A 27,391-nucleotide genomic window follows, 5' to 3' on the forward strand; every position below is an offset into this window, starting at 1 on the left:
ATGCATGTGTGTATACAGATAAATACATACATACATAAAAATACACATACATAGCTTAAGAACGAAGGCCTGTCCCGACGTCAGTTGCCACCCTCCTGTCCGTCGACCTAGTTTCCCCTAATACCTAAGAGGTTTATGTTTAGAAAAGAAGCTTTTAGGTTGATTAGACCATTTGTTTATATAAATGCATTTGCTTGCGTATCAGACATGCCGGTGATAAGCTTTGCTTACCACTATCAGCTGGAAGACATTAGTCATTCAACACATCGGGCTTTCTCGAACTACGCCGAACCAAAAGTTCAATGTGCTTCACAACAAATTCGAGAAACATCGCAATAGAAGATTCCCGAAGCTCGGCAAAATAAACGAATAAACTTGTATTTTCGACATGATCACTGTACTAGCCTTGAAGTGTTGTAAAACCTGAAAATTTGTTTAGATTGCTGTCTACGCTAAGCTTTGAAGCGTTTTACATTTGGGTGTGTGTCTTGGCTAACATTGCAGCACTAGCAATATTTTAATGAAAACATTTTTTATTTATCAAAAAATGTTAAAATAAGACAAAGTTCTTAAGTTATAGATTTTTACACAACCAACCATTATATTACTGAATAGCGGCCACACGTTGTACCTTTACATGTTTATCTTTAACTGCCATCATGTCCGTTATTTGATCAATCAAATTGACCATCAATTGACTCTCGCTATGATTGAACAGCTTGCTCTCGGTGCGTCCATTGAGTATGCACTTACGGGCCTCCTCAATTTCGTAACACATGCCAACGCGACTGTCGAAATAGGTTTTACACTCAGTCGTCGGCAACTTGAACTCGACTTCTCTATTATTGAAAAACAATAACGTGGGAGACCAGAAGTTGTTCATCTGTATTGATTTGGATTAAAATTTTGCGATTTGATTTTATCGAAGTGTAAGAACTTACTATGATGCAGTCCTTGGTACCGCGTATAGTGGCCATGTTCGCAAGATTCTTCTCCGCGCTCAGCTCCAGCACAGCACGACGATTGTTTCTAAAGGACAGCTCTATTTCGGCTATTATATCAACGCCCGCGTCATTGAGCTTGCCGTCAACCCTCACAAACATCGGCACCTCTTGATAGATCCACAACGCTAGCTGTATGCAGTCAGCGGCCCAGTTTCTTGTTACACCTGCATAGGCCGATGAGCTGGTCTGAGCGTTTGGCAGCTCCCAGCCTAATCTACATCTAACATCATAGACAACTCCCAGTTTTGATTTAGCGATCTCGCTCCGCATATACTCATAGGAGGGCAGGCAACGCGACCAGACCCCCTCCATCAGAAACAAGCCACGTGCCTTTGCCTTCGTCACAAGCTGTACTACTTGCTGCTCAGCCATGCAGAGTGGTTGTTCACATAGTACGTGCTTGTCATGGTTGAGCATCAGGTGACACAACTCACAATGCATGCAATTCAGCGGCGATATATAGACAGCATCTGCAACATGGTCAAAGTATAACTGCTGTTGCTCTTGAATATTTTTTGTATTGTATACAATCCCTTCCGTCTGTCTGTCTACCTCATATCTATTAGTCCCTCTATCTGTTCGTCCTTCTATCTGTTCGTCCTTCTATCTGTTCGTCCTTCTATCTGTTCGTCCTTCTATCTGTTCGTCCTTCTATCTGTTCGTCCTTCTATCTGTTCGTCCTTCTATCTGTTCGTCCTTCTATCTGTTCGTCCTTCTATCTGTTCGTCCTTCTATCTGTTCGTCCTTCTATCTGTTCGTCCTTCTATCTGTTCGTCCTTCTATCTGTTCGTCCTTCTATCTGTTCGTCCTTCTATCTGTTCGTCCTTCTATCTGTTCGTCCTTCTATCTGTTCGTCCTTCTATCTGTTCGTCCTTCTATCTGTTCGTCCTTCTATCTGTTCGTCCTTCTATCTGTTCGTCCTTCTATCTGTTCGTCCTTCTATCTGTTCGTCCTTCTATCTGTTCGTCCTTCTATCTGTTCGTCCTTCTATCTGTTCGTCCTTCTATCTGTTCGTCCTTCTATCTGTTCGTCCTTCTATCTGTTCGTCCTTCTATCTGTTCGTCATTCTATCTATTCGTCATTCTATCTATTCGTCCGTTCGTCTCTTTTCGCCCGCCTTTCCGCTTGTTCAGCTGTTCGTCCTTCTGTCTGCCTGTCCTATCTATCGATCCGTCTCTCTATTTAATTAGTTCCGCTTACTTACCTACATCTGGGCAGCGCGCCAAATCCTCAAAACTGGTAAAGACATTAGGTACTTTGTAGCGATCGGCAAATTCGAGTGCTTGAGATCGATAGGTGCCCATGCAGGCAGTGATGCGGTGCTTCTCCGGTGGCAACGTGGTTGTTGCGGTAACAAAATCTTCAGCCAAGATGTTGATGGGCGCAATGCCCCAGCGCAGTTGCCGTTGCGGCTTTTCATTTTCGCCTGAGATCCATGTAGATTCGCCCTGCTGTGTGCTTTGCCTACGCACGACGGATGTCCTCATATGGGGCATGCGACGTCTGGCCAAACCTGTGAACAAAGTGGAGTAAAGTGTGGAAAGGCGTTCAGATTAGCCGAGCAATTGCCATCTATAGCATAAACTACGTCGGACCGCGGAGCGAGTCGCGTAAAACGCATTTCATTCATACAAATCGCCATTGCATGGTTTATTTTATTTTTATCTCTACGTTTTTTTCTTTGCTTTTCCACGAATTGGCGAAATTGCGGGTGTTGCTGTTTGTTGTCTATCTATCCCCAACAGGTTACTAGTCGAAGCCGCCGTCGGGGAGTGGCAGACAGACAGACGAAGGCGACCAGCCCATCTATGTCGAAACGAAGACGACGATCGCATTATGTGGCACTGTTTAGTGCGCGCCAGTCTCAGTTCCTCCATAATTAGTCATATTTGTTTAGCATCAAAAGTTGTGAATGACTTCGCCAGCCTGGCTGCCTGTGGATCAGTGGCTCTTGGCCGCCAGAGATGAGCAGGTAAGCACGCCTAGCGTGCGCCTAATCCCATAAGAATTGGATTGGAGTTTTTGTTTAATGACTAATATAATTATAATGAAATAAATAAAAAGAGTTCAGCAACAGCTTTTACTGTTTATAAAAGTCTAAGCTGATTAAAGCTTTCAATTTATTTTTTCCAGCATGTGCTTTTACAAGCTTTCAACATGCACTTTTATGTAAGGCTCTTTCAAGGCAAGTCAGCAAGCAGCTTTAATGAGCTTTAAGCTAGATTATAGACTTAATTTACGCAGCAATTGCTTAGAGAGCTTGACACGTGACGTGACACGACACGAGCTCAGCTCGGTTGAGTGGCAGCTGTGGCTGGTCCTGGCCAACTAAGGCGCTGCACGTTGAACGGCCATTAGGCGGCGCACTTTACGCTTAACGCTTACACTGCGTTCTGTCAGCGCTGGATTTTCACTTTCTTTTAGAAACCGTACGCTACGTATGCAGCTGATGTTTGTTTTTGTTTTTCACTTTTCAATAATTCGAATTTCGAATGCGTGCAACAATGTAGCCGAAGTGCGAGGAGCTCTGACGGCGCGCCGTAGGCCAAAAGCAAAAAGCGCATGAAACGCAAAATTTGTTTATCTAATTAGCTATGCACCGGGCGACAACAACATTTCACTTGGTTTATTGTGGATCGGTTTTCGCCAGCCTTAACATGCACGGCAGGTGCCGGCAGCGGCAGCGGCAGCAACAGCGGCAAATCGAAACTGCCCTAACCCAAATGCAAGTCAAGACAAATGAAAGTGTTCTACGCAAAGGTAGCGGAAGTTGTTGTGGGTGAAATTATTATGGCTAGTGAAAGGTTGCCTAATTTCACAACACTGCTGTCGAGCTGCTGCTGCCTCTACCTCTACCTCTACGTCTGCCTGTGCGTGTGCGTCTCTCTGATGACTCTTTCCATGCGGCGACATGTTCATTAAAGCCGCACAGCAACAACTGAAAGGAAAAACAAATTTGCATGCTGGCAACATAAATCGTTGCGCAAAATATTTAACAAGTCAGCAGCAACAGTTGAAATCAATAAATTTATTGATACAATTTATATACGCGGCGCAGGACGTTCAACATGCAACACGCAACGCCGCGCTAATTAGAGGGGGGAGGGCAGCAGGAGGCTGCAGCAAAGCTAACCAATTGACCAACTTTGGCTGCTTGCCTCCATTGCTCATACAAAGCAAAGCCGACAAAGCGCTTTGACGCGGAGCAGCGTGGAGTTAAGTAGAGGGTGTAGGCATGTGTATAAGTGGGTGTAGGCATGTGTGTGTGAGTATATAAGTGGGCGTGTCTGACAAACAATTTCATATTTACGCCAACAAAACGCGCACTCTGCATTCTTTTGTGAAAGTCATGCAACGTCAAGTTCGTTGCCTAAGTCTTTTGTATTTTTTCTTGCAATTTTTTGACAAAAATTTCTGCAACATTTCGCTTTAATTAACACATCAAGCTAATGAGCCGGCTTCGAAACGAGCAACAATATTGAATGATTGTCTCTTTATCCGCGTGAGCAATTGTTGTTGTTGTCACAGTAAGCGCTTTTAATAGCTTTACAAGTTTTATGCATGTCTCAAGTCGCGCGACGCCAAAGACGCACACGCCCAAACAGCAGCAGCAGCAGCAGCAGCAACAGCGAATCGACAATAGTCGGAGCCCAGCATGACTGGACTGTCACAGTTTGCCGACGTTGTTATTGCGGCTATTTGCCTTAAGCTTTTAACATATTTTTCAATTTCAGCACCAAAGAAATGTTGATTCAGTCAAATGCCAAAGATTGCTTTTTATGCAACACACACAAAACATGCCAATTGTACTTGTCCATGCAACAAAAGCGAAAGTTGGATCAGACATTGACCGCCCAAGTAGCAGCAGCAGCAGTGACAGCGGCAGCAGCAGCAGCAGCTTCTTGGCAAGTTGAATAAGCTCAAGCTTAAATATTATTATATATATATATATATATATATATATATATATATATATATATATATATATATATATATATATATGTATGTGAACATTTTTTCAAATTCTTTTGCATATTTTTGAAAGCTAGACTTGTAGCTACAATTGTTGATTTATTTTGGGTGAAATGCTTTTTGTTGCTTGTGCCAAATAACTGTAAGCCGAAACGTGTCTAGAATTTCTAATTCTAAGAGCAATGCATTTCTAATAATATAATAAGTTAACCTTATTTAGCTATAAGCATAAGTGTGTTCAGAATATTTAAGCTATTTTGGAGTATGCTCTAAAAAAACAGTTCCAATTGCAAATATTTTTGGCATTATAATATATATATTTCCAAATAATTTTTGGCTATTATCTTATCAGCTACCTTTAAACCAACTCATTTACATGATTTTTGACATAAAATAATTTTTAAATACATAAAATAATTTACAATAAAAATAAATTAAATTTATATAAATTAATTTATATAGTGTGAAAGCAACTGAAAGTTCTACCAGATCTAATAAGTGTAAAATGAGATCTATAATGGAAAATTGTTTAGCTAAGCTCGAATAACTGCCTAAGGTTAGCTCAAGGAAGCAAACTAAAGGCGAGTCTATTTATGCCATATATAATGATCGCTGAGAACTGAGGACCTCGAGTTCTTTTAAATTAAAAAATATATATTTCAATATTGTAACGAGGCGCATTAGCTAAGGAAACATGATTAACATTTCGTTCAGATCATATTAAGCGTAAACATTGTCTCCGGTTTGTTGTGTTTGATAATCCCCGCGTAGACAGCTTCGTGGTCAGTCTGTGGCCGTCAGTCAGTTAGTCAGTCAGTTAGTCAGCAACATGTTGCAGTGAAAAGTGAGTCTGTTGGCAGGCGAACTGAGGAGCTGTGGAAGGCGCGAGTCCAACTAGCCAAAAGCAACGCCAAAGCCAAAGACAGCAGCAGCAGCAGCAGCAGCGGCAGCAACAACAAATAATAAAAGACGACAACTTTGGCGTGTAGTGACGACGTTGACGTTGCCGGCAAGCAGCGACGTTGACGCCGACGGCGACTGCGACGCATTTATATTGATTCGCTTTGGTCAGCAAGCAGCGACAAGTGCAGCTGGCAATTGTAAAGTAAACGCCGCTTGGCTTGCAGAGAGAGCGCGAGAGAGCGGGGAGTAGAAAGAGGGCGGGGTGCTTGGGGTCTCAGTCTGGCTGCCTGTCTGGTTCGATGTACTGCAGCGGCGACGCCGCTGTCGACGTCAAAGCCGACGCTGACGCTGACGCTTCTTGAGCAGTTTTCGAATTTGAGTTTTGGCCAACACAACGCGAAATCAGTTAACAAACGGACGCGTTTTGAAACGGATGCGCCGACGAGCTAGCCGCGCAGCCTTTACCATTCAGCCTCAGCTTCAGCCTCAGCTTCAGCTTTAAGTTTCCTGCTCCTCGAAGCAGTGCGCATGACTTGAGAGTCTTCGGTCCGCGAGCAACAAGTGTGATTCGCAGCACGTCGAGCTTTGTCGCTTAAAAGTGAAATTTACTGAATGAAATGAAATGAAATGTTTGCCAGCCCCATGCAATTGCCATCGGAATTGGGAATGGGAATGGGCTAGCGATTAAGCCAAAGTCTGATTATTCATTTGTGACTTGTGACAATAGCAGCAGCAGCAGCAGCAGCAACGGCAGCCGCAAAGGAAATGACTGCAAATTATCTAAACGCAAAGTGATAAATATTTTAGCAAAAGAAACAGGATTATACTGCGACAGAGCAGCTACATTTATCTGCAGTCAAGTGAAGTGTGCTTCGTGTTTATCTCTCGTTGTATGGTAGGTATTTCGTTGAGTGACTCGGGATTAGATTTTAGAAAAAGAAATATATAAATATATATTTAAATGTTTCTATATATAAAACAATGATCAAACAAAGCCAATGCCTTATTAAATAGCTCTCATGCATTTGGAGTCTTAAAATATGTGATTTAAAAAAAAAATAATATAAAAAATAAATTAATTAAGAAACAAATCAAATTTAATATAAAGCAAATGAAATATATAATATAAATTTATATAAGAAATTTTAAAAAGTATTTTAAATTTAATAAGTGAAAATTTATATTTATATAGACTTCTTTTTAACTTATTTCTGCTTTTTTTGTAAATAATATTTTTAAAAAATCTGAATATATTTTGTTGTTTAGTGAGTACTTGATGGGGATAATAGATTATCTCCTAACTAAATACTTTGAATTATATACTTTTTGATACATTTAAATTGGTAAATCGAATCGACGATTTGTTCATGATTTATTTACTATACTTAATTTTAATAATAATAATAATAATTTTTTCTATTAAATAATAATACGTAAATATTGATATAATTGTGTTAAGGAACTACGTGTTATATCAAATTAAAAAAGGTTTTCCACAATTTCCTTCCATGCGCTCGTTCAATTGAAAGTATCGAAGAACTTAGATATTTATTCAAACAAAAGATAAGCGCTAAAGTCAATTTCAATTTATTTAGGCTTTACATACATAGGTCTAGAAGACAAGCATTGCAGTCAAATGCTGTAAACTTGTGGCTCTTTAGCTAACTAGTTAGTTCAATTAGTTTTTGAAGCTAAAAATCAACCCATCTCTATTACCATTATCTATTAATATTGGTTTGATTGATCGATTGTCAGTTGCCTTTGTTTACCTATCGATTGTTTAGCTTTGTGCAAACTCTCAATTTTTGCGGCGGATGCTGCAACTCTCGGCGAAATCGAATGTGCCATGCTATTTGCGCTAAGAATTAAGGCGCTGCTCATCAGCAGTAGCAGCAGCAGCAGCAGCAACTGCAAGAACAACAATAAATACATACATCACTCATACGCAGCGGTCGCATTGCAGTTGAAGGAAAAGGAGACAATGCCAAACACTTGCAACTGTCGATTTTTCCAGCTGTGTGTGTGAATCTGTGTGTGTGAGTGTGTGTATTTATCTTTCACTTAAAGTGAAGATGACATTCTTTAAATGAAATTAACTGCCGGCAGCAAAAGCAACAACAACCACAACAACAACAGCAACAGCAGTAACTGCAGCAAGTTTTGCTGCTACTGCAAATGTTGCTGCTGCTTTGGCTGCAATTAGTATTTGTCTTTGCTAATACGCTGCCATGTTGGTAAGCATCCCCAGTTTTCTTCTTTTTGTTGGTTTTGTTGTTGACCAGTTGTTGTTGTTGTTGTGGTCGCTTTTTATGTCACGCATAAAAAGTGTCGCACACTTGAATGAATCTTTTGGCTATGGCTTTGCTTGTCACTTAGTTGTCGTTGCTGTTGCTGTTGCTGCGCTTGTTTGTTTATTTATTGGTCTGTTTGTTAGCTCTTTATTCATGCATTTACAGCCGGCTCATTGGCTTAAGCGTTCACTTAACAGCAGCCGTCACTTTGCGAGCGAGGTCTCTGGGTTGGGCCACAGCCAGATGCCGTTGCAGATAGTCTGAAGTATCGAAAGTACATTGAATACATATTGAAAATATTGGCGATATTCACACAAGCCGTTGGCTTGCAATACCCCACACATCGTCACGTACTCCCAGTTGATCTATTGTATAGATAAGCCAATATATTTCACTCCAGTGTGGTCTACACTCAGCGAAAATAGGATATAAATAACTTGCGCTTTTCAATAGAGTGAAAAGTTAACTGTAACTCAATTTTTGATTGAAAAAGGCAGATTTCAATAGAGAGGGAGAGAGCAAATAGGCTTGAAAGTGAAGAGAAACGTTTTGTAGTCAATATATCATACAACAATATATTGATACAACTCAGTAATTGAGTTACATTCCAATATAATATATACATATACATGTTTATATATTCAGCAAATAGCTTGGGCTAAAAGGATGTGTTAAGTGAATTCGATTTATGAATTATGCTGTTAATGCAATTAAAGATTCATGTAAGATATAACATAATGCTAAAGGAATTTCTTTGACTAATTCTGTTAAAAATTATTTTAAACTAAGTACTTTAATGTTACGCTGTTAATAAGCTCTCCTGTAAGGCATAACATAATGCTAAAAGAATTTCTTTCAGTAACATAAATGTATTCTGTTAGCTCTTCTATCTTATGTTATGCGTAAGGGGAGGGCTACAGAAATCTCAAGTAACAGTAAGCTGTTAAAATAAATGTTAACAAAGAAAGATCCTGTTAAGTAAGTCAATGAAAAGAACACATCTTATTTATATAATCCGCTTGAGTCTAGCAAAATATAATGTTAGATCACAATTTTTTTGCACAAATAACAGCTGAGCGAGCCGCATGGATAGACTTTCGAGCCACTTCCTGCAGTTCGTGCTGGCTTTTAAGATAAACTTGTTTAACGACCGAACTGGCGGCTCATTCATGTAAACATCATAAAAGTCAATTAAATAACACAAAAGTTATGCATAATTAAATGTATTATGCAAAACAAATCGTAACCGCAGCAGTTAGCGAGACGACGCGATGCGACAATAGTGTGAAAATTGCAATTAACAGTAATTTAATTGGCACAAAACTAGGCCCAATTCAAATAGTTTATTTTTTATTGTTTATATTATAGTTGTGATGTAAAAATTGATGGTAAAATGCAGCTAAATGTATATATTTATATATATATATATATATATATATATATATATATAGAGAGAGAGAGAGAGAGAGATAATATTAATAAGGCGTGAAAGCAATAATCGAAATTTATATTTCAAAATCAGGAAAAACTCAGGTTGACAAAATTTAATCAAATTTCGCAACAGTTGATCTACAATGAAATGCTTTTTGTTTTGCTTATAATTCTAAAATACCAAACTTCATAGATTTAGGATGGATTTATCTCGTTTGAAAAGCTAAATTTCTTTATCAAATTACTAAGTTATGTTGGCTTGTCTAATTCAAAGTCCAGAGTTGTTGTTATAACTAAATCAAAATCAACAAGGACATCAGAGTAGTTGATGTAAGTACATCAAAGTTGCATCAGCATCTTTTTCTGTGCTACATTTTAGTCACAAATAATTTGTAAACTTCTGCATAAGGCACAATGTGAAGCCGCTTGAAGTGCATAGACCTGGAGAGCCTCAAGACCCAGGCTTAATGTCATCACAAGTGACGTTCATATTTCTCTATGTATAATAGAAGCAAGATTTAGTTTCTTTGATAGAGGAATACCGAATTCGATTGGTTCATAGCATACATTATACACAAACCTCTCATCTACATTTCTCATCAACAAATCCGCGCACAGCCTCCCATCACATGCGACTGCTCCGTGCAATATACAATTTATTTTCATACACATTTTGCGATGGGGGCATTAAAATAAAAGTAATTACCGTCAATTCTGTGCAGGCCACGCCCAAAAAAAAAATACAAAAAGAGGCCGCAAATAATTAGCCAACTTCGGTGGCTTCTTTAGCAAAGCCGTCGGTGAATTTTATTTGATTTTAATTGCTGTCCGTGCTGAGATGTTTGCCATTTAATGGCTTTATTTATGCGTGTAGTAATCAAGTTAATTTTTACGATTGCCGCCAAGCGGCCGCAGACGCCGTGCAACAGCCGCAACAGCAACGGTGACAGCAGCAGCGACTACAACCAGTAGAGCTGCAAAATAAATGCAAATTTTTGTATATACGTTTTTTATGTTCCAAAATCGAAAAACTGTGCACAAGTTTCACTTTCAACGGGAACACGTCCGATGACAGCGCTGCGTGAAGCGTTGCGTTCGCTGAGCGACGTACGAAACCCTAAGGACATGCACCAAAGACATTGCCTTTTGTGATCTGCAGAGCAGCTGTCGTCGTCGTTGCTACGCTTCAAAGTGGACCACCCAAAAAACTGATCTGCCGGACGATATGATTTTTAATAAAGTTGTCTGCACGCCTTGAAAACTTGAGATCATTTTAAGTTTTCATTAAAAAAAGAGCGAGATCGACTAGCAGATATCCTGGAGACAGTGCTAACAGAATGTTAACTATTGAAGGACGTTCGCTTGGCATACGAATAATTTTATTCATTAAAAAAAACTTTTTTAAATCCAAACTTCTGATCTAATCTTGTTAATAGAGTAAATGACTTAAGCAAAAAACTTGATGTACAATGACTAATTTTAAGTTAATACAAATTTGTTCACTGTTAAAATTGCAAGTGTATTATGTGCCAAGTTTGTTGCCTAAGTCATTTGTTTGATTACTAACTTCTTATTGTCTTTTAAAAATTTTATATAATTTAGAGAATTTCTAAGCTGTCAAGTTTGTTGCCTAAGTCTTTGACGCAGCCTCTGCAAACGTATCTTAGTCTCAAAAAATGCCGCATACCAATCAGATTATGGGTAAAACTATATCAATTAAATGGCGCGTTCGTTGCCTAAGTCTTTCGATTGAATCATCCGGCATGCATAACAGAAGCAAAAAAAACGTAATTTGCATTTGTATTTCCAGATAACCCGCACCGTTTCATGATGATTAGCGAACGCCACAAAACCCTCAATTGGTTGGTAACATTTTGTTGCTGGCTCTGCCTATACGCCGCATGCCACGCCCCCTGTGCAGCTGATGAGGTGTTTGAGGTTTTGCCACAATCAGCAGCGGCAGCAGCGAAGACGGTAAAGACTGCCAGTCAACAGGATGAAGTGAATGTCTTGACGTTTGTAACGCCCAATGCGACAACAGGTGAGTGCAGAGCCAGGGCAGAGAGAGAGAGAGGAGCGCCGCTGACAGCGGGGTGCATTTGTTAGCTTGATGCGAACTGCCAATGAACCGCATGAAATGCCGCAAATATGAAAGATTTGCACTTTGATTTTGTTTTAACCGCCAAATGCCGACATAATTGACACGACCACAAGATCGACTACGAGACGAGACGCAATCACCTGTCCACCTGACCACCTGACCACCTGTTTGCTCTGCATCAGTCGCATCGCGTGAGCACACAGGCAGAGAGAGGGGGGGGGGACAGGCTATTTTAATGGCCAGCATTAGGAGATCCAAACAATTTTAACGCAATCATGCGCGGTATTTTAATGTGGTGCAGCAAATGAAAGTGAAAACGACTTGGGACTTGGCAATTATGCAAGGATAAATGGGAATACCAAATATATGAACACACACACACACACACACACAGACATATATATATATATCAGTCTGTAGTGAATGGAGAGCGCAGTTATAGTTGCCGCCCAGAGCCATTTAATCTTTGGCAATTTATAAAGCGTCCACTGCCCCGCGCTCCGCACAAAAACCAATTGAGCCAAACAAATCGAAAATTGCCAGCGCATGGCCAGCAGATCAAAATGCTAGAGTCCGGGCGCATTTCCTACTTCAGTGCATGTCCTCACGTTGATCTACGTCGCATTCAAATGGAAAGCGATTTGTCTGGTTTTAGCTAATAACTTATACGCGGCTACCGCCGAGAGACTCGCAGTCTGATGTGGCAGTTGCAGTTGCAGTTGCAGTCGCCAGTCAGCGACGCTGCTGCCCCGTTGATCAGTCAATCAAGCAACGCCACGTTGTTTGCTGTGTTGATTGCCTGCCTCGACTGATGGCCTCCAGTGCTCGGGCTACGATCTTCCAGGTGATTGTGCCATGTGGCATTCAGGTGGGCGCGCTATGGCTCACTGCCTAAAGGCGGCAGCTTGAACTTCGACTTCCACTTTATTGGATGGCCTCACACAAGTCTTAGCCGACACTGTCATGATTACCCGAAGCCAATGCTAGAGTTCACTCTCGCTTCCCATGAACAGCGACTAACTCCATTGTATTTACAGGCTTACGAGGTTAGTTAGAAGAGTAGCCGCAAGAGTTGGGTTTTCATATAAACAATGAAGGCCTAATCTTATCATGGCTCTGTCTTCAATTTGTCATCATTTTGCATTCATATTTTGTGCTATTCCTGAACTATTTCTATTCCTATTTGGTTCTTATGTTTATTCTTGATTAGCCTGAGCAGCTTTAGTAGTCCGCTTAAGCCATAGCTAGTTACTTGGAATCTTAAATATATATTCCTTTCTCTTATCTGCAGTATGAGCTTATCACTTTTTCGATAACTCTTTCATTGTCCATATTATGATTTGGATTTTGAGCTATTTGCAGATTATAAAAGCTAATAAAGCCAAGTTTTTTATGTGAATGTTCAGCTTGATATATATATATACATATAATCTGAACTTCAATCATAGGCAACTTGTATATTCAGTGTATATTCTAGTTATATATATGTTATATATTTAATACTATTCTGTCAACATATATAATTACCTAGCAGCATTTGCATCAAGGCGCCAAAATCTTTCATATATCATATAGCTTCACAAGGATAGAATATATTAATATATAGCATTGATCTTATTTTCATATTTCTACATTCTTCAGCAAACAGTTTGGCAGTAGCTAAGCGTACAGCTAACAATTTTTTGTTGTGCTAACTCAAAGCTAAGCCAAGCCAAGTAATTTCTATGAAATATTCAGCGATTAAATCAACTAATGATTTGACATAAAGCCACAAGGACAGTCGCTCACTGTCGTTTATATGTTCTGCAGATTGCCATTTCTGATCAGCTCAAAGCTCTTCATAGAGCTAACTCACTCGATTCTTTACATACTCAGCTTTCTATAAAGTCTGTTACTTGTCGTTGTACCCTCGCCTTTGACGGTGCCAAAACATTTGTTAACACTTTAACGAGTTATGATTGGGCGGCTGCCATAGCTGTTGGGGCCACTCGCTCCGTCTGGCTGGTTGTGGGCTCAATTAGAGCTGCACATGTTGAACTTAATTGATGCAACTCTTCAATTCATTGCAGCGCCACGGATGGACCCCAACAACAACAACGAATGGCGACCGCTGGGCCACGGGGATCCACTGCAAAAGGATCCCACCTACGACTACAGTCCGCCGGCTTTGGATCGCGTGCGCTACTGGGCAGAGAACAATGCGAGCAGCGGCCAAGAGGCCAGGCAGAAGCTGCCAGCGGAGCTCTTGCGCAACAAGACCAAGAGCGAAATTCTGCTGCTGGGCGTGGCCGGCGAACGCCCACGGCCGAGTCAGCAACAGAAGCCGCTGCCGTCTCTGGGGCAGGCCAAATATGCGCCCATACGCAGAAGCTACTATGCGCCGCAGCAAATGCAGCACATGCCACACACGCACCTGATGCCGCCGCCCATGCTAACAAAGGGCATGGGTCATGTCGAGTACCGTCACAATGTTATCAACTCGCCCAGCAGCTCGTCCTACATGAGCTACAGCTCGCCAAGCAGCAGCAGCAGCAGCAGCAGCAGCCACAGCAAACACCCCAGCAGCACCACGCACTTCTACAGCAGTCCCTCGAGTGCCACCGCGCCTTGGTACACACACTCGCAGCCCAGCTTGTCGAGCATGGCGAGCATGTCCAGCATGGGCGTGACGATGCCACATCGCATGAGCTATGCGGATGCACATCATCAGGAATCCATGCAGCACTACAGCTTCTCGCGGCCACAAGCCGTGAGCTATGCACCCAACTCGATTCATCCGCACTCCACGGGCGCCAAGCTGACGGCGGCGGCGGCGCCCATACGTAAGCCCTGGCTGCACGAGCTGCTGCAGAAGGAGCTGGTGAAGCCGACGATGAAGCAGCGCATGAAGCCCACAATGCCGGCTACGAAGTATCTAATGGGCACCACCAAGCCACAACAGCAGCAGCAGCAGCAACAGTCGATGGCCACCGCCACTCGGCCGCCCTTCACCTATGCTCCAGTGACCTTTGTGCCAGGCCCGCCCACCATAGCCACAGCTACAGCCACAGCCACAGCGAGCAGCGCACAGTCCGAGCTGTATATAACGCCCACCATGGCCATGCCCACAGCCACCTCCGGCTTTCGACCCATGCTCATGTCCAGCGCCCAGCCAACGGCAACGCCAACAACTACAACAAGCACAGCACTGCCCATCTATAAGAGTGCCGCAACGACGGCGACGACGAGCAGCTCTCGACTGATGATACCGCAGACGAGCAATCTGGCCCATCGACCCACTGTGGCGCCTGCCTTGGAGCTAACCACCGATGCGCTCTTCTCGCACTACAAGCAACCACCGAAGCCACTGCTCGGACCGATGTATCTCATTATCGAAGGTCACTCCAAGGTCAAGACTTATGGACAGAACGAACTGGATCCGCATAGCCCAAAAATTGTGCCCGTCATCTCGAAGCGCGAGCCGGTGGTGCGCATTGCGGATCCCAATGAGAAACGCGGCACCGTCGAGAGCTATCAGGTCAAGCATTTGCATACAAAGACAATGCCGCTTACAACAACAACAACAACAACAACAACGACGACGACAACAACAACGCCAGCAACAACAACCACAAGAGCAACGACAACGACAACAACAACGCCAACAACAACCACAGCCAGACCACGTCTAAGCGCCACAACGGCAGCTACGCCAAGCAGCCACAGCCCAGCAAATGCTGGGGTCCATGATCTGCTTAGCTTGCTGGACAACATGTTTGCCGATGCGCAAGATATAGTCTCAACCAGCTCGCAGGCCACGCCCACAGTGGGCAGCAGCACAGTCTTGAAGCCGGTGACAATGAAAACGAAGCTGCAGCCGCAGCTGCCAGAGCCGCGCATAGGCAGCCAGGCAGGCAGCATTGAGAGTCTGCTGGAGACAGCTGACACTGATGATGATAATGATGATGATGATGATGCTGAGAAGGTCAAAAATGGTTCACAGATCGCGACCAGCACGGAACCTGAACAGCCACCGCGTGCCACCCGCCAAATCTTTGACTATGATCAATTGCCCGAGTCGCGTATTAAGGCCGAGGCCAAAGACGAAGCTGACGACTACGACGCCGATGACGATGATGAGGCTGGCGAGCTGCTGGAGGATGGCGAACTGGACAATCTGGAAGATGTGAGTGAAGACGAGACGTCAGATAGTGAACATAATTTACTCAAACGCATCGATAAATTCGTCGATGATGTGGATGATGGAGACGATGATTTGGACGATTTGATTGAGGGTCTATCACCTGACCAAGCTGACGATGCTGATGCTGATGATGATGAGGCCGATGATGTTGATGTTGGGCAGCGTCATTAACATCAATTCAGCATTTTTTTCTTAAAACTGCGCTCTATACCAAATCTATCAGAAATTTTTCATACACCTAATTGTTTAAATTGTAAATAATAAGAAGCTTTAAAGAAGTTGATCGTTTGATCTGAGGTTAGTTTTAAGGTTTATATATCATGTACTGTTTGTTGTTCGTATTGTAATTTAAATTGAATGACCGAAATTGTTTTTTAGTTGTTAAGTGTGCAATAATTGACAATAAAGAATAATTTATTTAAAAATTATGGTTCGTGACTATGCTGCAGATAACAGCAAGCAGTTAGCAACTACAATTAGCAACTACAACAACCTATACAATAAACCCAAAGCTATCTTAGCAAAGACTACCACCACTAACCGTATGCAGATCGCTACTTGCTCTTTCATTAAATCTTCTCTTAAGTTTTTACTACTGCTTTAATCAACTGGATATTGTTGCGTGCTCTCTTTCGCTCGCACACTGTCTGTACTGACAGACAAACGTTTGTATGCATGAAGTCGGCCGCTCTGCAATTTCGCTTTGTTTATTTCTGTTTCGATTTTCAAAGCAACAGTTGAGAATTTGACTTCGAAGGGAACGGTAAAACAGACCTCTTCCAACGTTCTCGGAAAGAAGCTCCATGCGCGTCGTGGGTGACAAATAACAGCAACTACTACACACAGCTAAATTGTATGACAAGTGTTTAAATTAAGCTAATCTGTATATAGTGAATATTCCTGTCAAATTAGATTAACTAAATTTTTATGAGTGCATTGATTTAAGCGGTGAATTCGAGTGCTTTTGTATTTGTTTTTGTTTACCTAGCGCCAAGCTGACCGCTAAAAACGTAACGTAACGTTGTTGCTGTTTTATTTTGTTCATTGCTTCGCTTTCGCTTTTGTTTGCATATTTAGGAGTGAGTGAGAAAGCAAATAATGAAAGACCAAAGCAATTAACTGTAACATGTTGCAGTTTTTCTCCCTCTCTCAATCTCTCTCTATCTGTTCAGTATTGGAAATTAGTTTTACAAATTGAAGCAACAAAAAGTTCGACTAAACACGTGTAGTGTAGTTACTGCCCTTATGAGTCAGAGACAGGCACTTGCTGCCGATAAGTTAGTGATAAAAATAAAAAAAGAAAGAAATCAGTCAACTATGCAGCACAACTCACCCGCACACTTGGACTTTGAAAGTGTGACTAAATCTGTCGGTGTCAAAAAATATCTGATCAGCCTGTATATGCATATGTATGTGAATGAGTATGTGTGCCTTTTGAAATAACCTTGATTTGTCTGCTAGCGTCTTAAAACAGATTGAACAAATATTTTGGGTCGTTGGCGTCTCGTCAAACAACAACAAAAAACTAACCAAACAAACTTCTAAGCAGAAAACAGGTTCAGCGATCCAACGTGCAAAAACAGAGAAACAGCACAAGAAGAGAACGAGAAACAGAGAGAAGTTGAATGAGAGAATTGCATGCAGTAAACAGACTGCAATGAAGAAATCTGTTTTTTTTTCCTATGAACTTAGCAGAAAACCAATTGGAAGTCAAATTCCACTGATGTAAAAAAGTGCTGGGTTGCTCTTATCGGCCATATGTCAGACGTCGCTGATAGCATTTCGGTGCGAGCAGACAGTTGCCGGCTGATAAGCTGTTAAATTTGATTGTGCGCGGCTAAGCATCCGTTTACATTGTAAAAAACGTATGTTTGACTCATTGCGTCTGAGTAACAGGCACAGCACAGTAGTTCTAATTGGAACTGAGATAACCTTCTCCTACTGGAATTTATATAATGCATGCCAAACAATTGAAGCTTATCGCCGCATCTTTAGTCGTCTAGGCAACAAAATTGACCTGCATTACTGACCTACTTTAGCTGTCGGCTTCGGTTCTCGCTAATTTTGCCGGTTCGGCGACCGGTTTCTGAGGGTAATTAGCAGACTGACCATGCGCTTCAATTAATTGCAAGTAAACACGAAAAGATATATAAATAATGTGCTTTACTCAATGCGTTTCAATCAGTTGTCAATCAACAATTACGTAATATGTACATACAATTGGAAATGAGTTGGTCAATCTTATTGGACTTATTATAAGAGTATAAGATATCGTAATGTCAATGCCCTGCTTTAAAGTATAAGTAAATATGAACAAATTTACAAAGAAAAACCGCAGCGAACACCTTGTCCATGTAAATACACCCATATATATACGTGTATATATATAAATGTATATAAATACACGTATTCTTCCTGTATAAGTTGGTATTCCATGTGTTGGCTGAGTGCAGCTTTTATGCCGCATTCTCATTCTGCTCCGCGTTGCCGATGAGCCATAAGAGCTGCCTAACGAAATCGCGTCACGATGACTCGACTTTGTGCACTCATGCATGAACCGCGTATAAGAACATTTAATCGGCATACGCATGTAAACGCATGTATAACAATGAAATGTCATTAGATCAGCTTAATGGTATACGTATAGTAGTGCAATGAAATATGCATTCGTATAAGAGCAGTTCAATAATGCGCTCACGCGTATAAGAGCAGTTCAGTGCACGTAGTTACACTTCGTTTGATTTGCTCCAATAAGAACATCATAAAGTTTTTACAGGCCGCGATAAGCTGTGATATAGATCGTATTTGCTCAGCTATCGCAGTGTTTACGTATAATAAAAGTTAAATATAGTCGCAATAATTTCATTAATTAAATAGCTTTTATTCTGAGTTTTAGCTCTACAAATGACGTCGAACATTTGTTATTAAATTATTTGTGATAACCTCAAACCGAACTGTGATTCAATGCTAAATTCCTTTAAAAATAAACCAAAATATATATTTAAATACGTACATTTGCAGTAATTGTTTAAACTAATTCCTAATCATATTTCTGTTTTGTGAGAATATCAATAAACAAGTTACGTGAACGCAAATTGCGAATGCGAATCGTATCACAAGCTAAAATACATACTAATTCCCTATATATACACATTATATATAAATATATATAGCTAGTATAGCAATTTTGGAATAGTCTTGAGCACGTATATATATATATATATATATATATATATATAGAATGTGCTGCCATTATTTAATAAAACCGCCCAGAAAAGTTTTGGTTTTTGGACTCATTTAGTAATGCAGATTAACATCTCTGGAAATTGCTCTTTGTTTACCTAATTGCTTCGAGTTGACGTGTTTAAAGCGATTTGAACTAATTTAATTAGATTGTGCATTGCTGTTTTATTAGATTTCTGATTAGGCATTTTTCAAAAATCTTTTTTACTTTTTCCAAAACAAAGATTTGATTAGACTGAACTAAGATTGTGGAGCTAATATTCCTACATAGCAATGTACATTTAAGATAATTAACAAAGTTCACTAAATTATAAATCTGTATATAACTCAATTTTCAAAACTGCCTAAGCTCAGATATCCCTAATCTCAGCTCAGTCAAAATATTGCAAAATAAGTCGATGGCTCAGTTCAAGGTACACAGCAGCTCTTAGTATTGAATTGTTTTATAAAAAGGAATACATATTATATATTACCATTCAACTAATTTTAGATACACACTACTATTTTTATGAACAACTTTTTGCACACGCAAATTTCAATACAAACAGCAAAACGTATATTTCACAAAACCAAATCTTCGCTTTCTGAGCGAGCATAAACATGAAACAGTTTATCTCTAACTAGAACTTGTCTTTACCCAATAAGCTTCGATAAGAGATTTGTTTATAACCAGTATCTAATCGTTTCCCAATAAGACGCAAAATCTAATAGGTGGCGTTTCTTAATAAGACTGCATTGATAGTATAAGTTATATTCATATTAGATACTTGTTAATTTTCCCAATTAGCAAAGTAAATTGGAATAATTTTGTAGTTTCTATCGTAAGCTTTGGTTCTACTATAAAAATCCTTTGTTCCTATGCTAGTTTTAGATAATGTCATTGAGCTTAGCTGACATTCAGCGTCGATTGCTCAATTAGAATTTGCAATGCAAATTTACGACTTGCGATTTACGTTCTGCGATCACCTCGCGTGTTAAACTACGTACTGTTGCTAATCTTCTCGATCGCGTAATGCCTGTTACCTGGGCTGAGCTGAGCTGCGCTGGGCTAGGCCAGGCTAGCACATGCAACTGCTTATCACAGTTCAAGTTTCGAAGCCAGCTAACAGCTTCCAGTTACACAGATGTGTTAATATGTTTCTCTATTATATATATGCATACATAGTGGATAGGTAAATATCAATTTACTATAGCCTCTCTGTTTCTCTCTCTCTGCCTCACTCCCTCTCGCTCTTCCTATTGAAGTGCATGAACTTTAGCCGCAAATTGTTGCAAACCAGTTGCGGTTTTATGATACTTATTAACATTTGTGAGAGTTTAATTTTAGACAATAATTTTCAACTGTTGCGATCGCTGCGATCTTCTGGCTAAGCTCAAGAGCCTCGTTGATAAAGCGCTAATAGCAAAAAAAAAGTTTTTCTTATCAATTGCAAAATTTTTAGCGCTTAGAAAGAATGCGAACGATAAGATTCGAAGAATGTAAAAATAAATAATAATACTAAAAAATATTGAAATCTAATCGATGTTTCTCTTTAACAAGCACAGCCGTGCAGCTATTGACAACGAGCGAGCCATGACAGCGACCAAAGATCCCAAGGATCAGGTGCCCAAGACAGCGACGCAGCCGAGTCAGAAGAATGGCGCCGCAGGTGGGCTGATGAAGCGTCTACGACGTTCGGCCTCTGTCACCGAACACAATTTGAATAATCTGCGCAATCGAAACTCGACGCAGCACCTGTTCGACCAGCATGGCAATCCCATTGATCTGCGTCAGTACCGCAAGGTGCTGGACAAGGACGAGAACGGCAATGGAACGAGTGAGAAGAAGCTGCGCTATCGACGCACTCAGAGCGTGACACGGGCTGAGGAAATCTCCAACAAGGAGGCCAAACAGCGCAAGGCCCAGCCCGACAGATCGTGAGTGAAGACAGAAGTCAACTGCTTAAGGGGTAACTGTCTAACGATCAATTTTAATAGCATACACCGACCCCGCGATTCGCTGTTCTCCTGGAGCTCAGGCTTTACCAACTTTACGGGCCTGGTCAACTGGGGCTTTCTGCTGCTCTGTATTGGCGGCCTACGTCTGGGCCTAGAGAACCTTATCAAGTGAGTATATAGAGAGAGAGAATCCTATAGACTACGAACACCCCTTACAGATACGGCATACGCATCAACCCCATTGACTGGTATTTCTTTGTAAGCGGCCGCGATCAGGGCGAAGGTCACAATGCTCTATTCCTAATCATGTGTAAGTATGCTCTCTGCTGGACCATGTTCTAGCTGAGCATTAATTATTGTCGACTTTTCCTTGCAGACTCTTTTGTGCACATATCTCTGTGTCTGGCTGTCGAAAAGGGTTTGGCTCTGGTAAGTACAACCTTTACTCACTCTGTAGTTTTTGGCGGCTCAGTTTGTACAATCGATGATCGAAATTATTCATTAGCCTCCACATGTTACTCCGGCGAATTTAGTTTTAAAGGCTGCTGTTAAAAACTTGAATTTCCAATTTAAATTTAAGGTCGAAAGGAGAATTAGTTTTAAACAGCTGCTACATGGCACAGCTGAAAAACAATTCCAATTAGATTTTTTTTTTGGCTTTAGTTTAATATGCTTACAGCAGAGGGCGCTAAGCACACATGATCTGCTGTAGCATCTGTTTGAAACTGAGCGATAGTTGAAAAATGCTTATATTCAGAATTGTTCTATATTTTTTTGACATTTTCAATTCATATATAGTTGGTATCCTTCTCCTGTTCTTAATCAATCCAATTCCACATTGTACCTTGTTTCAAACATAACTTTATATTGATTATATTATTACACTTATAAACAAATATTGTATGACAATTAATAATTCATGCATTGAGTGTGTGTTTGTTGGTAAATGTGTGAGAGCAGCTGTTGGGTATTGTTGTTGCACATAGATTTAGGCAATGCGTACGCCCGCTCGGTCGCAATATTTCATCAACATTTGCTTATAGTCCGACTCCAGAGGTGTCAATAAATTGGTCACCTCTACTGGGGACACACTCTGCGATAAGTTTGACAACGCTCTAGCCAAGTATTGGCGACCATCAGTCACTTCGGCCAGGTGATCCAGCTGCTTGGGCTGCGCAAATGTCAGCTGGGAGAAGGCTGCCTGGTAGCCAGGCTCAGCATCTACCACAACATCGGCGTCTGCGCCACCCTCAATTCCGTCCAAGTAGGGCAGCTTCTCGGGCGGGCGCTCGAACAAATCGATTAGAGAGTGCAGTAGGCGTGGCCAGTAGGCTTTATATTGTCCAGAGTACAGTTCGGAGCATTCGGTGAGCAGTTTGCTGACGCCCACAGCGACCATTTTGCGATCTAGCTCTTTGCTGACCTTTGCCATGTCCGTGATGAAAACGCGCTCCAGCAGCATGCCAAACATGCCTGGCTGTATCTCTTCGATGAGCTGCACCAACGAGCTGCCACCGATTTTGACCACATAGAAGCTGAAGAACACAATGATGCCATTCAGATACTTGGCGGTCTTTGAGAGTGACAGTCGTTGAAAGAGCAAGCCAAATATTTGACGCATGCTCGTCTGCAACTCAGCGGCATTATAATAGAACAACAAATTCTGAAGTAGATAAAAGCCTTCATGATCATTTGCCTTGGATGCGATCATTTTTTGGAATATGCCCAAAATGCCATTCTGAAATATGAAGATTATTTAATACGACAGTTCATTGTGTTTTGGTAACTCTGTTTACCAATTTGCCGAGCGCCTGGATATGTGTAGAGCCTTGTTTAATGAAGATCGAGAGCAGGCGAATCAATGGCGTCACATTGCCACGGCGATCCCATAGAGGCGGTGCCAATAGGCAAGGGAAGAGTGCCCAATATGGTTCTGGTATGGGTCCACTTCCCTCGCGAACTTCCATCAAAACAGATAACATTTGAAAAACATAGGGCATAAACTCGGTGATGTCCTGTTGCAAGATGCCCTGGAAAACGGGAAATAGCGCTTCCTCAAACGAGCTAACCGCAGACGCATCCGCCTGGCAAACAATTCTAGAGAGAAGATTATCAATTATTTGCACCTGCAGTTCCTCAAAATAACATACTTAATCGATAGGGCCAATGTCTCAAAGAGATAGTGATTGAACAGCGGGCGAGAGGGATTCTTGGCGACAAATGTCAGAATTTCGGTGAGGCGTGGCAAAGCAACGGCCATATATGGCATAGCGCCTGCCTGTAGCACATGGAAGCTGCGCATGATGGCTAAGCAATAGAAATGAACAATTTAATGAATATATATATATACATATATTAAGTGTGACCTTCAACTCACCTTTCATCACATACTCGTTCTCCGCTGATCCAGTCAGCGAAAGCGTCGCAAACAATCCGCTGACAAGCTGATTCGAGTGTGGACCAATTACCTGAGGGCCAAACAATAGTGTGTTGCTCGCATCACGCATGGTTAATATCTTCTCCAGCGAGCAAGCTGCATAGCTGTGCACCACTATACTCTCGGCGGGCAGATGGCGAATGAGGTGTGGCAAACAGCCAGCCAAAGTTTGTGGTCCCAACAAACTGCGGAAGACCATCACATATTTAATGGCAGCTGCTTTAAGCACAGGCAGTTCATTTACTGTGTGGTACAAATAGAGAAAAGTGTTGAGTGTCAAGTCAACTATGATATATATCTATAGTTTCATTACCATTGGGTCGCTCCAGCTCGGGCACAATGTGCTCAGCGCAGAATTGTGGCAATGGCACCAGTTCGGAGCTTTGCGTAATGCCATGCTTTTGGGTGCCACCACGTGATGCCCAGGAGGTGACCAAATAGATGGCCGTATCTTTCGCACGCCAATTCGCAACTGGATCTTCTTTGTACTTGCCCAGCAAGATTTGTAGGTATTGCCCAAATATGCCAAAGATCTTTTGTTCAAAATTGATGGAAAGCGTCTTGACCAAATCACAGGCGGCGCGCCTTCGAGTATCAATATCAGAGCCCTCAATATCACGACGTATATACTCATCTGGACTGTCCTCGAACAGCTCTTCGTCGGAAGGACGTATGTCCAAATTGGGTATAACAACTTTCTCACAGATGCGCGCCAATATCTCTGGATTCTCAAAGATGCCATGATAATGCTTGCGCTCAGCGACCACCGAAAGAAATTGCAGGGCATTTGAGACGAGCTAAAAGATTTCTGATATAAGTACGAAATCAGAAGTAAATATAAAATTTACTTACGGCATCATATTTTGTGTGCAGGCTGGTCTTCACTAGCAATTCCCAGACGGCAGTCACAAACTGCTCCATGTATGGCTTGAACTCTTCATCGTATTTCCGCGCATACAGGCAGATGTTCTCACAGACCTGGGAGCGCAAATGCTCCAATACGCCGGCATCCTCGTCATCATCGGTGCGCAAAATGGCGACATCGACTGCCAGTTGTTGGAGGAATGCGCCCATCCAGGTGTTCATGTTGTCCTCGAAGAACTCGGGCAGATCCTGTGAGTTGAGCGAGAAGAACACCTTGTTGACCAGCACTAGAGAGCTGTAGATGACCTTTAAGGCCTCAGCATTGCCTTCGTGCACAGTGCTAAGCTGCATTGTAGCCTGCAGCAACTCCGTCAATGGCTTGGCCATTCGGTCTAGCACAAATTTGATCTCCTCCCACAATGTTTGCGATTTAAATTCGTAGCGATAGCGCTTGAATAGCGAATGTGCCGTTTGCAATATGCCGTTGATTACATTGAAATCGCCAGAGGCGAATTTCTCCACCATTTCGTCGATCAGCTGCGGCCATTTCTTAGGAAAGTCATGTTTACCTATGATGCTCACCGCATCGCTCAGCTGCTTCTGCAGCGCTGTCGGCGAATGCAACATCAATGTGACAATCAGAGTTTTGATCGTATTGCGATCGGTCGCGTGTATGCGATCGGGCTCGTCGCTGTCCTCGTGCGCGGCCCAGTTGCGTTTTATATAGTTCTTAAATGCAATGGCGCCCGCCACTCGTATGGTCATGTCCATGGTGGCCTTGTCGATCAGGTTAAGCAGCAGCACCGGATAATTCTGTTGCAACTCCGTTGACTCCAGCAACTTTTCGGCTGTTTGAAGAAACAAAAACATGTTTTAATTCAGACTTATACAAGAACAATGTACGTCAGTAAGAGAGAAAAAGAGCAGTAGAAAAGACAAAGAGTTATTTGATCAACAATCTCATTTTTCGCAGTTGATTTTATAAACCGCTAAGGCGCCGCCGTTTTCCCGCGCGCGCACTGATACAACGTTGTTCTCTCTCTCTCCCTCTCTCTTAAGCTCGCACACAGACACACATACGCATGCTCTCTCATACTAACCAGGTCTGCGGACATTTGGATCCGCGCTAAGCGTCTGTTGCAAATAACCGGCAAGCAATTGCAAATTGGCGTCGGTGACTTCCATTTTGTTGATGAGTTATTTTTATTTAATTATATTTATATATCACGTTGGCTATTGCGTTTTTTATTAGTCCTGTTAAACACTATTTTACAACATATGTCGAAATTGCGCACATAAAGCGGTAGCGAACAAGCGTCGTGCGAAACGGTGGAATGACGAATGCGAATATGTTGGCGATGGAGAGTTTTAGCGATGAACGATAAGTAAGACTATCGTCACGACCAATAGCGATACATCGAAATTTTGATAAAAATATGTTTATTAATGACTATCGATTAATAACTGTCAATGTTTTTCAATTCTTGCAGGAAATAATATCCGAAGGCCTTGGTATGATTATTCAGATAGCAAACATAATTGTTTCGGTTTGTTTGCCTGTAGTCATAATTCATCTCAAAGGATCTGCCTTTAGCATAAGTAAGTATGATAGGAAATGTAAGATAAGTATTTTGTATATATTTTTAATTATTTTTACTATTATAGTGGGTGCAACGACTGTCTGTTTCTACTATTCCGTACTGTTCCTTAAGCTGTGGAGTTACGTGCAGACCAACATGTGGTGTCGGAAAACCTATTACCAAAGGCAGCCACGTGAAAGAAGACCAAGTATTACGGTAGCAGAGCTGAGTAGGTATTTCTTTTAATTTAACAATCAATATTCTGATTGTTTAATTTTAGAGAGAAAACATTCAACTGGTGGCGAGGATGATGAAGATGTCACTAAGTTAGTACAATATCCCGAAAACTTATGTTATAAAGACATTATGTACTTCTTGTGCGCACCCACGCTTTGCTATGAATTGAATTTTCCACGCACTTCGCGCGTCCGCAAACGTTTTTTGCTAAAACGTTTGCTGGAAGTGTTGATTGGTGTAAATGTTTTGATGGCTCTGTTTCAACAATGGATTATACCCTCGGTGCGCAACTCCTTGATACCATTCTCCAACATGGATATGGCACTAGCCACAGAACGTCTGTTGAAACTTGCGGTGAGTATGGAGTGTCTCTTAACCGTTATTCTATCCCACTTATTTTATATATTTCTTACAGCTTCCCAATCATTTAGTCTGGCTAATCTTCTTCTACCTGTTGTTCCACTCTTTTCTTAATGCCATTGGCGAAGTGCTAAATTTCGCAGATCGAAACTTTTACTGTGATTGGTGGAATGCGAACAATATTGATACTTTTTGGCGCACCTGGAATATGCCGGTGCATAGGTGGTGTGTACGTCATCTGTATATACCCGTTGTACAAATGGGTTATTCTTCCCGCCAAGCATCCACAATTGTGTTCCTATTCAGCGCCTTTTTCCACGAGTATTTGGTAAGATCCATTATAAGAAAGCTTATTATAGTGTACATTTCAATTTATTAATTTTCTTTTATAGGTCTCAGTGCCGTTGCAAACGTACAAGATTTGGGCTTTTCTTGGCATGATGGGTCAAATACCGTTATCAGCTGTATCTAGATATGTAGAGCGTCGTTTTGGCCCCCGCATGGGAAATATTATTGTTTGGGCATCTATTATATTGGGACAACCGCTGTGCATTATGTCATATTATCATGACTATGTCATTACACATTTGCAGAATGCACTGAATGGCACTGAACATAGGTAGACTTTGGGTAATATTATCTGGTCTGTACTTTTTTCTTTATTTATAAGCCAAATACAAGTTGAGGAAACTTGAATGCCACATACAAGTCATGCATAGTACTGAGTAACAGAAATATATTGTTATTTTATGCATTTGTTAATGATCTTAAGCTTTATGTAAATAAAGAGAATGGATTTTGTATACCGTCTTAAAAATGATTATTTGATACGCGTTTTAACTAGTTC

General features: G+C 41.4%; 4 protein-coding genes across 4 annotated transcripts; 2 read left to right on the plus strand and 2 right to left on the minus strand.

The window, feature by feature from the left end:
* Positions 1-581: 581 nt before the first annotated feature.
* LOC111601181 (trans-1,2-dihydrobenzene-1,2-diol dehydrogenase) lies at positions 582-21,773 on the minus strand. Its single transcript, XM_023317659.2, has 4 exons — positions 21,517-21,773; positions 2,209-2,517; positions 942-1,474; positions 582-883 (listed from the first exon to the last, which is right to left on the minus strand). Exons 1-4 carry the CDS (start codon positions 21,578-21,580, stop codon positions 605-607), a joined length of 1,185 nt encoding a protein of 394 aa, XP_023173427.2. The 5' UTR covers positions 21,581-21,773; the 3' UTR covers positions 582-604.
* LOC111601198 (flocculation protein FLO11) lies at positions 11,430-16,056 on the plus strand. The gene is made up of 2 exons (XM_023317686.2): positions 11,430-11,642; positions 13,772-16,056. The coding sequence occupies exons 1-2, from the start codon at positions 11,432-11,434 to the stop codon at positions 16,054-16,056; spliced, it is 2,496 nt and encodes an 831-aa protein (XP_023173454.2). The 5' UTR covers positions 11,430-11,431.
* Positions 20,674-27,348, plus strand: LOC111601178 (diacylglycerol O-acyltransferase 1). The gene is made up of 9 exons (XM_023317657.2): positions 20,674-21,045; positions 21,106-21,234; positions 21,285-21,376; positions 21,443-21,495; positions 25,858-25,966; positions 26,033-26,176; positions 26,228-26,538; positions 26,600-26,872; positions 26,937-27,348. The coding sequence occupies exons 1-9, from the start codon at positions 20,702-20,704 to the stop codon at positions 27,165-27,167; spliced, it is 1,686 nt and encodes a 561-aa protein (XP_023173425.2). The 5' UTR covers positions 20,674-20,701; the 3' UTR covers positions 27,168-27,348.
* LOC111601177 (exportin-2) lies at positions 21,859-25,718 on the minus strand. The gene is made up of 7 exons (XM_023317656.2): positions 25,468-25,718; positions 24,356-25,215; positions 23,817-24,300; positions 23,444-23,746; positions 23,217-23,373; positions 22,863-23,163; positions 21,859-22,804 (listed from the first exon to the last, which is right to left on the minus strand). The coding sequence occupies exons 1-7, from the start codon at positions 25,550-25,552 to the stop codon at positions 22,055-22,057; spliced, it is 2,940 nt and encodes a 979-aa protein (XP_023173424.2). The 5' UTR covers positions 25,553-25,718; the 3' UTR covers positions 21,859-22,054.
* Positions 27,349-27,391: the final 43 nt, after the last annotated feature.

Source organism: Drosophila hydei, unplaced genomic scaffold (genome assembly GCF_003285905.1).
Source record: "Drosophila hydei strain 15085-1641.00,03,60 unplaced genomic scaffold, DhydRS2 tig00008114-arrow-pilon, whole genome shotgun sequence".
NCBI lineage: Eukaryota > Metazoa > Arthropoda > Insecta > Diptera > Drosophilidae > Drosophila > Drosophila hydei.

Bases quoted from the DNA above. Each gene is read 5' to 3' on its own strand.
- LOC111601181 (XM_023317659.2), bottom strand. From the start codon at position 21,580: ATGTGGAGGCTAATGAATAATTTCGATCATCGATTGTACAAACTGAGC. The intron at 1,475-2,208 runs GTAAGTAAGCGG...ACCATGTTGCAG, and splicing joins GGCGCGCTGCCCAGATGTAG to ATGCTGTCTATATATCGCCG. The intron at 884-941 runs GTAAGTTCTTAC...AAATCAATACAG, and splicing joins GTACCAAGGACTGCATCATA to ATGAACAACTTCTGGTCTCC.
- LOC111601178 (XM_023317657.2), top strand. From the start codon at position 20,702: ATGACAGCGACCAAAGATCCCAAGGATCAGGTGCCCAAGACAGCGACG. The intron at 21,377-21,442 runs GTAAGTATGCTC...TTTTCCTTGCAG, and splicing joins TGCTCTATTCCTAATCATGT to ACTCTTTTGTGCACATATCT. The intron at 26,539-26,599 runs GTGAGTATGGAG...TATTTCTTACAG, and splicing joins AACGTCTGTTGAAACTTGCG to CTTCCCAATCATTTAGTCTG.
- LOC111601177 (XM_023317656.2), bottom strand. From the start codon at position 25,552: ATGGAAGTCACCGACGCCAATTTGCAATTGCTTGCCGGTTATTTGCAA. The intron at 25,216-25,467 runs GTTAGTATGAGA...TTCTTCAAACAG, and splicing joins TCCAAATGTCCGCAGACCTG to CCGAAAAGTTGCTGGAGTCA. The intron at 24,301-24,355 runs GTAAGTAAATTT...GAAATCTTTTAG, and splicing joins TGCACACAAAATATGATGCC to CTCGTCTCAAATGCCCTGCA.
- LOC111601198 (XM_023317686.2), top strand. From the start codon at position 11,432: ATGATTAGCGAACGCCACAAAACCCTCAATTGGTTGGTAACATTTTGT. The intron at 11,643-13,771 runs GTGAGTGCAGAG...AATTCATTGCAG, and splicing joins AACGCCCAATGCGACAACAG to CGCCACGGATGGACCCCAAC.